Source organism: Macaca thibetana, chromosome 11 (genome assembly GCF_024542745.1).
Source record: "Macaca thibetana thibetana isolate TM-01 chromosome 11, ASM2454274v1, whole genome shotgun sequence".
In the NCBI taxonomy this organism is placed as follows: domain Eukaryota; kingdom Metazoa; phylum Chordata; class Mammalia; order Primates; family Cercopithecidae; genus Macaca; species Macaca thibetana.
In genome coordinates this window covers 21,656,811-21,670,518 of record NC_065588.1, presented here as the reverse complement: position 1 = coordinate 21,670,518, position 13,708 = coordinate 21,656,811, and the positions used below count along the sequence as shown (strand labels likewise).

The window sequence follows — 13,708 nt, the reverse complement described above, 5'->3', positions numbered from 1 at the left end:
TCAATATATGCACAAGGCCTTGAAAGTTTTCATAATTCTTTTTTTCCTTCTGTGCATTGTATTAATCAGTGTTCCGAATGTGTGTGTTGAAAATTATCTTCCAGGAATATACCATATCTGTCTAACAAATGCACATATTTTACTGCAGGAATCATATATTGTTTTTCTCAGAAAGACTCTGAACAAGTTACGGTTAGTTTGCAGAATCTGGGAATTCATGCAGGTGCTTACCATGCCAATTTGGAGCCAGAAGATAAGACCACAGTTCATAGAAAATGGTCAGCCAATGAAATTCAGGTTAGGTATATATCTTCCATGGAAGCCTAATTTACATTTAAAATATTTAAACTTGATTTAATTAACTGATAAAATGTTAAAATATTTCAGGTAGTAGTGGCAACTGTTGCATTTGGTATGGGAATTGATAAGCCAGATGTGAGGTTTGTCATCCATCATTCAATGAGTAAATCCATGGAAAATTATTACCAAGAGAGTGGACGTGCAGGTATGTAGGACTCAAATCCAGAAGTAAATTTTTAGAAAGCTTTTCCCAAAAACACATTATAAGTGTTTAATAAGTCTGTATATTTTATCTTTATTGGATAGTATTTTTAGAACAATGTATTTTTAGCAGTCTGACACTTACTTGCATATGGAGAAATTTTTACTTCTGTTCTGTTGTTATCTGAATTGTTTCTTCTTATGTGTGTTAAGATAATTTGATGTTCATCTTTGCCTCCTGAATTTTTAATTAGTGATTTCAAATCTGTAACTTAACTGGATTATAGACACATTTTTTAACTTAGTAGAGCTGATGATTGATGTCTCTTGTTAGAGTTTTTTTTAATTTGAGGGTACCCATTACAAATTAACTCTCACATCTCTAAAATTTCTAGATGTAGTATAAAACATTGCCTGCTAATTTTACGTATATCATTTTTGCATATTTTGAATTTTTAAATGTAATTCTGCAATCTCAAGGTTTCTGCATTCTCAAGGTTTCTCACACCACAGGTCGAGATGACATGAAAGCAGACTGTATTTTGTACTATGGCTTTGGAGATATATTCAGAATAAGTTCAATGGTGGTGATGGAAAATGTGGGACAGCAGAAGCTTTATGAGATGGTATCATACTGTCAAAACATAAGCAAGTAAGCCACATACCTTTGTATAACTTTTATCAATTAAATATGAAAGTATATGACATCATTTTTAAGTTCTTACTAAATGCATTGGTGTAACACCAAAGTACAGATCTATAAAAGCAGATGTTGGAGGGTAGGTACCCATACATCAATCTGTGTGATCTGCCTTAATTCAAGAAAAGATGCCCTATCTTTGAGATAATCCTCCAAAACTACTTTTTTAATTGAAGGTTTTTGAGACCCACTGATAGCAGTTGAAGCCTTTTTTTTCTCTGGCACTGGTGTACAGTTACATGCTTTAATAATTTTGAAAAGGTCTGTGGTTAAGATAGGCATTTTGAGAGTCAGGCTCAGTAACATGTGCCATCCTGCTAGCTCATGTGTCAATGAAATACCAAGTTTCTCTTTAAGAAGTAAGTTTAAATCTACTTAGGGTGGCTTTAGTTAGACTATATAGTTTCCTGAAAGCTTTTTGTCATAGTTATCTTTGTGCTCTTATTGCCTATCACATAAAAAGTGCTCAGAAATGTCGAGGTGGTAAATAGCAGACAGTGATAGAAATGTTCTTTCTTTCCAATAGATGCTACAATAATCTAGTTAAAAGAAATGAGAAAATGAAAATGTCTTTAAAAGCCCAGTAGATTCTCATGAAGCATATTTTAAGGCTTCAACTCAAATATTGCTACTTAAAAATATAAGAAACTATTTTACTGTCGAGAATATTCTCCTAATAGTTGTAAAACATTGAATTTAAAAATGGAACTCAGACAATTTTTTAAACAGTGTTTATCAAGAATATGTGGGGGAAAAAAATCCTATGTCGGGGGCACAATGTGCCCCAAAGATGTTCATGTCCTAATTCCTAACCTGTATTTTACCTCACATGGCAAAAGGAAATTAGAGTTGCACGTGGAATTAAGACTGTTCATTAGCTGACCTTAAAATCGGGAGATTATTTTAGATTGTGTGATGTGAGAAGAACCTGACACCCTGATTTTGATCCAGTGAAACCCATAGTACACCTTCTGAATCTAAACTACAGAAATGTTAAGAATAAATTTGTGTTGTTTAAAGCCACTAAGTTTATGGTAATATGGCAGTTATAGGACGCGAATACAGTATATAATGGTGTAATCTGAAAGAGATTCTTAAAACTTTATTATATCCTCAAATAATCTGTATCTTTAAATGTGTTTTCAGATGTCGTCGTGTGTTGATGGCTCAACATTTTGATGAAGTATGGAACTCAGAAGCATGTAACAAAATGTGTGATAACTGCTGTAAAGACAGTGGTGAGTTTGTTGTTTTGTAAACCTTTATAGGCTAACACAGTCATATATTGCCTAGTGACGGAGATACGTTCTGAGAAATGCATCACTAGGTGATTTTGTCATTGTGCAGACATCGAAGTGTAGTTACATAGACCTAGATGGTATAGTCTCCTAGGTTGTATGGAATAGCCTATTGATCCTAGGCTACCAATCTGTACAGCGTGTTACTGTACTGCATACTGCAGGCAACTGTAACACATTGCTAAGTATTTGTGTATCTTAACATAGAGTAAGTACAGTAAAAATATGGTATTATAATCTCTTGGGACCACTGGCATGTACGTGGTCCATCACTGACCAAAATATTATGTGGCACACACAAAACTGTATATACAGCTGGGACATGAGAGAAGTATTAGACTTCCAAATGGATTTAAAAGATTAAAGTGTGACTCAGATTTTCCAGAATTAAAAGTATCAACATGAAGTTTTGAAACAAAGCTGAATAAAAGGAAAAGTCTTATGTGTATGCACACGTTTTATATTGCTATACCGAGGATGTGAAATTTTTAAGAAATGAAGGAAAATATTTGAATTCTTCTGAATAGAAATGCTATTCTGTAAGAAAATGCTAACCATGTGATAATCTCTAATACATTATAGTCACTAATTGAGAAGAAAATTTAGTGCAAAATAGAGATTATAGAGAATCATTTTTGATCCAGTTAATGGCTAATTAGTCATAGGAGATTTACTTAAAATTCTTTTAAAGGTAGATCAGCAGGACTTGTTTTCTGAGCATTGATCACAACCCTGCTGATCAAACAGGATCTGGTCAAACAAGATGTAGCAAAGAAACTGGCCCAAACCAGTTAGAACTAGAAAATGTAATGTATTTGCATGCTGTAAGACACTCCCACTAGCACCATGGCAGTTTACAAATGCCGTGACAATGCCCGAAAGTTACATGGTTCTAGGAACTCCCTACCCTTTTCTAGAAGATTCACGAATAATATTCCCCTTATTTAGCATGTAACTAATGAGTAGCTGTAAATATCACTAGTGAGCAATCTACAGTGCCACTCTGCCTTTGGGGTAGCCCTACTTTGTCTGTGGAGCCATTTTCTATACTCTATTGCTAATAAACTTGCTGTGCTTTCACTTTACTCTGTTGGCTTGCTCTCAGATTCTTTCTTGCGTGAAACTGGGAACCCTCCTGGGGTGAGTCCCAATTTTGGGATTTGCCTGCAATCATTTTGGCACTGTATTTTAACTTTTTGTCATCTGTGTGTTGTATTTGAAGATCTGGACCTCATGGTAAGACCTTACTGAGTTCTGATGCCTTGTTAGGTGGAAGCCACTACATTTTTAACTTTGCAGAGAAGTTTATGAGTTTATTAAACCATCTTATAAAATAACAAGAATGTTATATATAAATCAGAGTACTGGTCTGTTAATAATCGGGGTATCAGTCGAGGACATTCTTGTTGCTAAATCAGAGTGCACAGGAGCCTATAACTAGACAGGGTCTCCTATATAGCACACCTCTTAGTAACTTAATAATCACATCTGGCAGACACATTGATTTCTAGAGTATATGGCAGGGCTTCTGATAACCATTTTTTTTTTTTTTTAAATATCACTGTAAACTCCACAATGTAGAGACCATAACTTGGTCTAGTGACAGAGACTTGAGGAATAGCCTAGTCTTCATTCAGAATACATTTAAAAATCAGTGTTTAGGGTGGCTCACATTGATAACCAGCTTTAAACCAGTTTATCCACTTAAGATAGCCTATCCTTGCCCTCATTTCTAAATCCCAGTTACCTGCTACCATATTTGCTTTATTACAGCATTTGAAAGAAAGAATATAACAGAGTACTGCAGAGATCTAATCAAGATCCTGAAGCAGGCAGAGGAACTGAATGAAAAACTCACTCCATTGAAACTGATTGATTCTTGGATGGGAAAGGGTGCAGCAAAACTGAGAGTAGCAGGTGTTGTGGCTCCCACACTTCCTCGTGAAGACCTGGAGAAGATTATTGCACACTTTCTCATACAGCAGTATCTTAAGTATGTACAAACCCATTCATCATCCTTTCAGGTTGTCTTTATGGTTTTTCTTTTTAATTGCAACAGAATACACGGTTTTGCAGTTATTTTGTGTGAACTTTTAAATGCTATGGAAATTTACCTAAAACACTCAAACTTCAATCACTATAAATCAAAAAATGTAACAAAAATATTTTCTTTAAAGGCTTTATTTGCATTCTTGTTTTATTATTTCAAGTCAATGTGTTAAAAATTATTGCACAGTTATTTCTTTTATAAATTTGTTTTCTGTGATTCCTTCAAAAACTTTCTTATTGTTGGCCTTTATTTTATGCAGAGAAGACTACAGTTTTACAGCTTATGCTACCATTTCATATTTGAAAATAGGACCTAAAGCTAATCTTCTGAACAATGACGCACATGCTATTACTATGCAAGTGACAAAGTCCACGCAGAACTCTTTCAGGGTAACTGGCTATTTTCAGTTTTATATATTTAAAGTATATTATATTTTATATATTTTAAAAGTATATTAAAGCCTATGGGATGCTTTTCTGTCATATCCCCTAGGTCCATTTTTCTGATTAGATTTCTGGGTATGGAAGAGAGAAAACATACTTTTCTGTAAAGATATAAGTGAAAGAATTTAGACTGGCCTTTTAACATAAACTAGGGGTTTCCAATGTCTGGGAATGGGAGGACTCCATTTGAATATCTCATTTTGTTATGCTCCCTGCTCTTATTTGGTTGTGATTATCAATAGTTGAGAAGCCTGTTTCTGCTGTTCCAGTGGTTAAAAACCACTGTTATAAACCAAATATTATCAAGTCTGCAAAAGCATGTCAGGTGCCACTGTCTCAGGACATTTGAGGTCTTTAGAACTTCTCTCACAATGTAGCCCCTTTTATTCAAAATAGAGCTCATATTTGAATAGACATTTGCAGATTAAAAAAAACTAGATCCCTGTATACTTAAAAAGCCAACTGATACAAAAAGAATATTTTGAAATCTTTAATCTCATGAGAAAACTGAATGGCTGAATTTTTACCAAGGTGCTTGCTTTGTTATTGTTTTCGTAGGCTGAATCATCTCAAACTTGTCATTCTGAACAAGGTGATAAAAAGATGGAGGAAAAAAATTCAGGCAACTTCCAGAAGAAGGCTGCAAACATGCTTCAGCAATCTGGTTCTAAGAATACAGGAGCTAAGAAAAGAAAAATTGATGATGCCTAAAATGAACGTTACTAAATTTTCTAATTAAAGATGGTTTATGCATGTATATGCCATTATTTTTGTAGTTAGATAAAAGTTTAATTTTTAAAGCAATTTCATTGATATTTTATATGTATGGATCTATATTTTCAGAGCTTAACTCTGAAGATCTAAACTTTTGAGAACGTTTGAAAATTAGAGATCATGAATTATATAATTTTCCAGTATAATACAAGGGAAAAATGTTTATGTAAAACACTTTATATGTAAAATATTTGAGAATAAGTTCATATAATTGTCTTAAGTTTTTTATGCCTTTATATACTTAGCTATATTTTTTCTTTTGACATAACTATCTTTTTGAAAACAGTATTATACTGACAGAGGCTCACTGAGTGATACTTTAAGTTAAATACATAGATCAGGGATGTCCAATCTTTTGGCTTCCCTGAGCCACACTGAAGAATTGTCTTGGGCCGCACATAAAATACGCTAACACTGACGATAGCTGATGAGCTTAAAAAAAAAATTGCAAGAAAATCTTTTTTTTTTTTTTTTTGAGACGGAGTCTCGCTCTGTCGCCCAGGCTGGAGTGCAGTGACCAGATCTCGGCTCACTGCAAGCTCCGCCTCCCGGGTTTACACCATTCTCCTGCCTCAGCCTCCCGAGTAGCTGGGACTACAGGCGCCCGCCACCTTGCCCGGCTAGTTTTTTTGTATTTTTTAGTAGAGACGGGGTTTCACCGTGTTAGCCAGGATGGTCTCGATCTCCTGACCTCATGATCCGCCCGTCTCGGCCTCCCAAAGTGCTGGGATTACAGGCTTGAGTCACCGCGCCCGGCAAAAATCTCATGTTTTAAGAAAGTTTACAAATTTGTGTTGGGCTGCATTCAAAGCTGTCCTGGGCTGCATTAGGCCCGTGGGCTAGAGTTGGACAAGATGATTTCAGGTTATAAAACCACAAGTACAATTCAAACAAAAAAGGAGTAAGTCATCATTATAAATATTAGCAGATGAGATACTGCTACATCTCTATTTAAAGTAAAATAAAACCGATTTTAAAGTTCCTGAAACCACAGTCATATTTTGACATTTCACAAAGAATGGTTCTAGTCTACTAGAGTACATTTGGCTAAGTTGATAACTTAGCTAAAGTTGCTTCAAAGCTAAGTCACAAGTAAACATATTTATGTTTAAAACATAGAAATAAATAACTTAAGATTTTTATCTAAGCGGTCAGTGCTGTATTGGAAAGATTATAAATAAACTATTTGAACTGATTTCAAACTTGGAATTTATGTTTTTATACTTTTCCACTAATACCATTATCACTTCAGTAATTTTCAGTGTGGTCATCATTAACTCAATGCAGTCATTGATTTTATTGACTTGTGATTCTTCTGGTGTCATCTGGAACTTTATATGATTCTTGAAGAAATTCCATTTTCAGTCAAAATAATCTTCTATATCAATATTTGGATCTAGCAGATCTTCTCCATATGATGAAAGATTCATTTGGTTTAAGATTAGGTTTTCAAATGTTTCTTCTAAATCAGTTTCACCAATTAAGACAGCTCCCATCATTCGTCCATTTTGCATGACAACTTTGATGTATTCTTGTCCTTTGGTACATCTCAGCATTAATTCATGATCTGAACCTAAGCCCTGTGCATTGTATTTTCCCAGCAGTACAACCTATGTATAGAGATAAAAAGGTTATTGTCATGAGTATCAAACAGAAAATGTAATGGGTAGTTATTTTGTGTCATGTTAGAATAGCCAGCAGAAAAATGATGCCACAAAATTTTATAACTAAAAATGTTATTGGGGATAGTCCCAAAGAAAATGTTTGAATAGCATGCATTAATTCTACAGATGACACCACCACACAATCTACACTGACACTAAAAAATTCTGGTGAATATAGTGAAATATTAATGTTATTTATTAGTAATTAATGTTAATTAATATTAGTAATTAATGTTAATTAGTGTTTTAACACTAAAAATATCTAGTGAATATAGGTAGGTGATTCTACCAATCTATATGAACATTAAAACTAGTGAATATATAAATATGTAGGATGTGGATACATTAAACGATGTGGGGTCGTGGTTTAAAGATTTGGCAAGGAACTGAATTAGAGCTTTCATGGACAAGTGACTTAATTTCCCTGAGCCTTTTGAGTATGTTTCTCCTCTGTAAATTAGGGGGGGGGGAAACCCAAAACAACCTTCGTCAGAGTAATGTAAAGAGGACTGAATAAGATAATACATACAGGAAGGCACTTGGTTTATTTTTGTGTACAATAGCTGTTAGTTCCCTTCACAAAGAAAGGATGAATCATAAGTAAAAGTTAAAAATGCACCAATGGGGAACAGATCTGGAGAGAAATTTTTTCCCCTCTTAACTAAAATAGAATAGTAGTAAGGTGGATAATAATTATCAGATGATTAGGGATTAAGACCAGCAATAATACTAGGTATTGGTTTGTAAGAAATGAAAAATGTCATTTTTTTGTAAGATGATTAAAACTATGTACATTTTTATTCAAGCAAGAAAATTAGACAATTTACCATAGTCATAAGACTAACAAGCAGAGAAGGCATTAATATGCTTAACTATCTTACCTTATAGTTAAAAAATTTTGTCACATGAGCAAACAGTTCAAAGCTGAAATCCATGTCAATGGAGTCTCCTAAACTCGCTGCAGCCATGCACTTTGCTGCATACCATCCCATCTGTCTAGCCTGGGTCCACAGCCTCATCTGAAATAATGAAAAAATGTTACACAATGTCATTTTTCATGATCAGTATTTGAAAAATGTTATCTTAACCTCGTAAATTCACTTAAAGGAGTTCAATGTTTGAGAGTCTTTCTGTCATCTTTGCCACAGAAGCAGTCACCAATGGACAACTAATCAGACTGATTTTTGGTATTTGTTAATTCTATCTAAATTAGTGCCTCTAAAATTAAAAGATGGTACCAATCATGCCTGTTTTAGTAACATTTCTATTAAATATTATAAAACTATATTAAGCTATACCAGGTGAGAAAAATGTTTTAATTAACCAGTCCTTTCTTCAAAAATTTGTCATCACCATTAATAGAGATGTCAAATTATCACTGAAGAATTTGTTCTGTTTTCCAGCAACCTTCACTTTTATGCACTAGTTAAGGTCTGCCATGCTGTTGACCTCAGTGGTCAGACAGACTGTTGGTGCCTCACCCCAGGATAACATAAATATTTCAGCAACTGATTCTGGGAAGTCATTTAAATTGTTTTGTATGACAGTATCAATTTATCCTCTATTGTATTTTTATTTTATTTCTACAAAGTTTTAAGACTCCCTGGTATAAAAGAACACTGATCTTGGAAGTCACGGTGGATTTTAATATCACCAGATCTACACATATAGTTAAGTTTTCTTGAGCCTCAGTTCATTTACCTGAAACATAAACATAACACTACCTACTCCGTAACTACTGAGAGAATTAAATAGACTGGCCTCTAATAAGCACTTGGTTTCCTTCTACCTCCCTGTATGTGCATATATACTTAATGCTATCTTTTGTTTGCAGAAATAATATCATAATCATAGACATGAGCTTTAAGTCTTTCTAGCAGAAGTGATACAGATTTTTTTTTCAATCTCCTCTGTAAACAAGGTATAGATTTGATAAAGTGAAAGGCAGTTTATGGCTGGAGGTCAGAAAAAACTGAGCACAGTGACAACTAGAGAACAGCTAATAGAAGTGGCCTGAAAATTTGCATCTTGAACTGCGTAAACTAATTAGTATCCTTACTGCTTGTGTAAGCCAAGATATGGGGTCTATAAGGTGCACTCAAAACAAGGGACATCTGTTTATTTTTGGATTTTTTTTCCCTCTTTCAGATTATAACACATTAAGATATAATTTACGCCGGAGAATTAAAAATGTTAAAAAAAAAAAAAAAAAAAAAACCCCACAAATTCCAACTCTAAGAATTTGTGATAGTCTTGCCACAGAAATGACATAGAATGGGGCAGGTTAGAAACAAAAAGGCTGCAACCACTCTCCTATGACTGATGTCTCTACTGTCTGTAAGAACACAAAATGATGGTGCTGCCTCTTGAAATACTTTTAGCTCTTCTACTACTTCACACTGCATAGTTAATCTGAATGAATAAAGTCCCTCATTGTGGAGCTGGTCTTCAACAAAGATAAATGTTGCAGGGTTCCTTTATCTCAAACATCTACCTAGGTCTCTACCCCTCTGCACACCTCTGGTCACTGTCTTTATCTTCCTCTAGTATTTTTGTTCCACCGTTAGGAGGACGTAGGTAAAGCTGTGAGGGTTCGAAAAAGTCTAGATCTAGTTGGGACTTGTTAAGGCTCAGGAAAGGTGTTTACGACAGGAACTTTTTTTTTTTTTTTTTTTTTGAGACGGAGTTTTGCTCTTGTTGCCCAGGCTGGGATGCAGTGGCGTGATCTCAGCTCACTGCAACTTCCGCCTCCCAGGTTCAAGTGATTCTCCTGCCTCAGCCTCCTGAGTAGCTGGGATTACAGGCGCATGCCACCGTGCCCAGCTAATTTTTTGTATTTTTAGTAGAGACAGGGTTTCATCATGTTGTTCAGGCTGGTCTCGAACTCCTGACCTCAGATGATCCACCTGCCTCGACCTTCCAAAGTGTTGGGATTATAGGCGTGAGCCACCGCTCCCGGCCAGGAACATTTTGTAGTAATAATTACCACAGGGACAGAATAGGATCATCCAGGAATAGAATGCTTTATCTATATAATTTACAATCTTAGTAGTTTTTTAAATCTAAAGTTGTGCTGTCCAACATGGTAGCCACTAGCCACATATAGCTATTTAAAGTTAATGAAAAGTAAGTAAAAATAAAAATTCAGGTCCTTAGTCACGTTAACCACATTTCAAGTGCTCATGTCACATACTGCTGGCTACCTGACTGGATGGTGCAGAATTAAACATTTCTATCATCACAAAAAGTTCTCCTGGACAGTGCTGACAAGCACGTAAGAATGAAAAACAAAGTGACAGCCCATAATTTCCTTTAAATTAAAAGATAGCCCAATCTACCATTATAATAACTTACCAAACAGGGAAATATTCTAGTTTTTTTTTTTTTTTTTTTTTTAAATATATATAACAACTCTCTGCTAGCTTCCCACTTAAGCAGCAAAGTTGGAAAACCAGAAGTTGGATTTGTTGGTAACAACCGCTTTATTTTCAGACAGAATCTCTGATAAAAACATGATCACATATGCTAGCTTACCTGCTGCCAGACTGGGCTCAGCTGCCAGGATGCAGTACAGATGTCACCGGCAGCATAGACATCAGGAAGGGATGTGTGCATATGATCATCCACTTTCAGGCCACCATCGTCTCCTAGATTAAACTAAACAATGTTCCCCGTAAGCGTAAGTGGTAAAAAAAAAAAAAAAAAAAAAAAAAGAAACATGATTTTTTCCATTCTAAGGTAAAAACAAATTAAATTGTTATACTTTGGCATGCTCATCTTTAATGAGAAAATGAAAAATAGCCACAAAGTTTAGAGACACGTCAGCCGAATTTCCATGGATCAAATTCCAACTAAGATTGATCCATAAAATTCTTAGAATTTCAACATGAAAAGTATCCAATAACCATCTTGCTACCCTACCCATAACTATAAGAATATTCTTTTTTTTTTCTTTTGTAAGCTTCAAGTGTTGAAAAGCAAAAAATACAAGATGGTTTCTCTAAAAGAATCACTTTTGAGAAGTCACAGGAGGCGTCAGTCTCTTACCAACATTTAGATAAACAAATTGTATATTATAAACCATTACTGATGACGCTTATGCCAGGATGTAACTATGTAAGGATTTTAAGCAGTAAGAAATACTGTAAATCAAGACAATGTTTTAACCAAACTGTTTTCAACCATATCAAGTTACAGTTGTATACTAAAATAATTATTATTCATGTTTGAGAACTAAAGATCTTCACAAAAATACTTCAAATATATTCACAGCTGGACAAAGAAGTTTCACCTTACACTGTTACCATGGAGAAAAGGTTCTACATTTGGTGTAACTCCTGTAGCACTGACAATGAAATCACAGCCATATATCTTTTCATTGGTCAATTCCACATAGACAGGCCACATCTCTTTAAGAAAAAAAAGAAAAACAGACTTTATCTGCAAATGGAACCACCACCACAGCAGTGCATGTGACTACAATGACTAGAAAGAAAGAAAGAAAGTAAAAGGTAGGCAAGAGATGACTTTGTAGCACACTCCTTAGTAATTATTATGAGGCATATTTACTAAAGCAATTTTAATGCAATTAACATCATCTTGTTTGGGTATAATTTTAAAACCATGGCATTTCAAATGTTTTTCCTTCAAATTTGGACACATACATTTTGACAAAGTAAATTTAAATTATTTCTCTAAAAATCTTTCGTAATACTTTACACTCCACCTCGTGTTTAGTTCAACTGGGTGTTTTCCCTCATTATTCATATTCAAATTCCCCTTTCCTATGGAAAAATATGAAGAATTCAGAACAGTAGAATATTTCATATGCTAGTTCACTGAGTGTATTTCTTCAAATCATGGCAATTCTCAGAGGAGTTGTGGAATTGGAGTTAGGAAAGCTGCATCTTAGTCCCCAAAATATACATTTTCAATCCGATTTGGGTGAAATCATGTCACCTTTAAGAGCTGCAAGTTATTGTTTTATTTGGATTTACAATATATTCTGATTGTTGATCAAAACACTATGAACTCTATGTAAGATGTAATGCCCTACACAGTTTAATTTACTAGAAAACAACGGATAGTGAAATGAAGTGAATGTTATTACATTATGGTCTTTACTTTTCATGTTTAAATTTTATATGGAAATATGAAGTTATGTTTAATATATAACACAGCAGGATTAAATTGCTTTCCTTTTAATTAAGTGGTTATATATATTTCTTCTTCTTTCATTACTTGCCTGTATCAGTTGTAACTGACTTAGGGTCTCTCGGGAAAGTGAAGGACTTTTTCTTCAAAATTCTAAACTCATCCTGAAGGTAGATTTTCTTTACTTCACACATAGTTTCAAGGTGAATCTTATGAGAAAACTAACATTAAGAAAATACTAGTTAGCATAATACTTCCAGAAAGAGTGACCTGGGTTACTAATGATGAAGAAAAAACTTATACTTGTAGAAACATATAGAAAGCATAATTCTTATAATACAAATGAAAACACATTGACTGCCCTAAAATAAGTCTCTTTATGCACATGAAAGGAGTGAACGAAAATTCATTCAGTAACTTAAGAGATTTGGTATCTGCATTAGCAGACAGCATCGAGGGAATGTTTTTTAGTCTAGGCCTCATTGATAATTACAAATATATATTTTTTTAATTACAGTAGTTGCTGGGCACAGTGGCTCATGCCTATAATACCAGCACTCTGGGAGGCCAAGGTGGGTGGATCACCTGAGGCCAGGAGTTTGAGACCAGCCTGACCAATATGGTGAAACCCTGTCTCTACTAAAATTAAAAAATTAGCTGGGCCTAGTGGCGTGTGCTTGTAGTCCCAGCTACTCGGGAGGCTGAGGCAGGAGAATCGCTTGAACCCAGGCGGGTTGCAGTGAGCCGAGATCATACCACAGCACTCCAGCCTGGCCGACAGAGCGAGACTCTGTCTCAAAAAAAAAAAAAAAAAAAAAAAAAAATTATGGACTATAAAAATTTATTCAGGTCAGATCTGTCTTGACTTATTGTTATATCCCTGAACATTAATAAAGTCCCAAGTAGGTAGTAAGTACTAAATAAATGCTTACTGATTTAAACTGTTGAAGTCCTCAGGTTAAAAATATAATTAATATTGGAATCTGAAGGTGCAGAAAGAAGGGACTTTGTATAATTTCCATCATGAAAATTAGATACACTATGCAGCCAGCCCCCCTCCCACCTACTGAAAGCCAAAAACCAATGCTCTAAAGAAACCACACACAGTAACGAAGGACTGCATA

At 34.7% G+C, this 13,708-nt stretch overlaps 2 protein-coding genes across 7 annotated transcripts in view; one reads left to right on the top strand and one right to left on the bottom strand.

The window, feature by feature from the left end:
• Positions 1 to 6,971, top strand: part of RECQL (RecQ like helicase) — a 32,899-nt gene extending 25,928 nt beyond the window's left edge. For all 3 annotated transcript variants that reach the window (XM_050747635.1, XM_050747634.1, XM_050747636.1), the window contains 7 exons: positions 149 to 297; positions 388 to 505; positions 1,015 to 1,153; positions 2,348 to 2,439; positions 4,273 to 4,492; positions 4,809 to 4,938; positions 5,551 to 6,971. In XM_050747635.1, coding sequence (XP_050603592.1) covers positions 149 to 297; positions 388 to 505; positions 1,015 to 1,153; positions 2,348 to 2,439; positions 4,273 to 4,492; positions 4,809 to 4,938; positions 5,551 to 5,703 — 1,001 coding nt within the window. In that variant the 3' untranslated portion in view covers positions 5,704 to 6,971. The remainder of the gene's footprint in view (positions 1 to 148; positions 298 to 387; positions 506 to 1,014; positions 1,154 to 2,347; positions 2,440 to 4,272; positions 4,493 to 4,808; positions 4,939 to 5,550) is intronic.
• Positions 4,665 to 13,708, bottom strand: part of PYROXD1 (pyridine nucleotide-disulphide oxidoreductase domain 1) — a 37,059-nt gene continuing 28,015 nt past the window's right edge. For 3 of the 4 annotated variants that reach the window (XM_050747637.1, XM_050747638.1, XM_050747639.1), the window contains exons 8-12: positions 12,676 to 12,805; positions 11,727 to 11,839; positions 10,965 to 11,087; positions 8,312 to 8,449; positions 4,665 to 7,376 (exon numbers count right to left, since the gene is read on the bottom strand). In XM_050747637.1, the coding sequence (XP_050603594.1) occupies positions 7,128 to 7,376; positions 8,312 to 8,449; positions 10,965 to 11,087; positions 11,727 to 11,839; positions 12,676 to 12,805 (753 nt within the window). In that variant the 3' untranslated portion in view covers positions 4,665 to 7,127. The remainder of the gene's footprint in view (positions 7,377 to 8,311; positions 8,450 to 10,964; positions 11,088 to 11,726; positions 11,840 to 12,675; positions 12,806 to 13,708) is intronic. The other variant, XR_007717613.1, reaches the window with a different exon arrangement.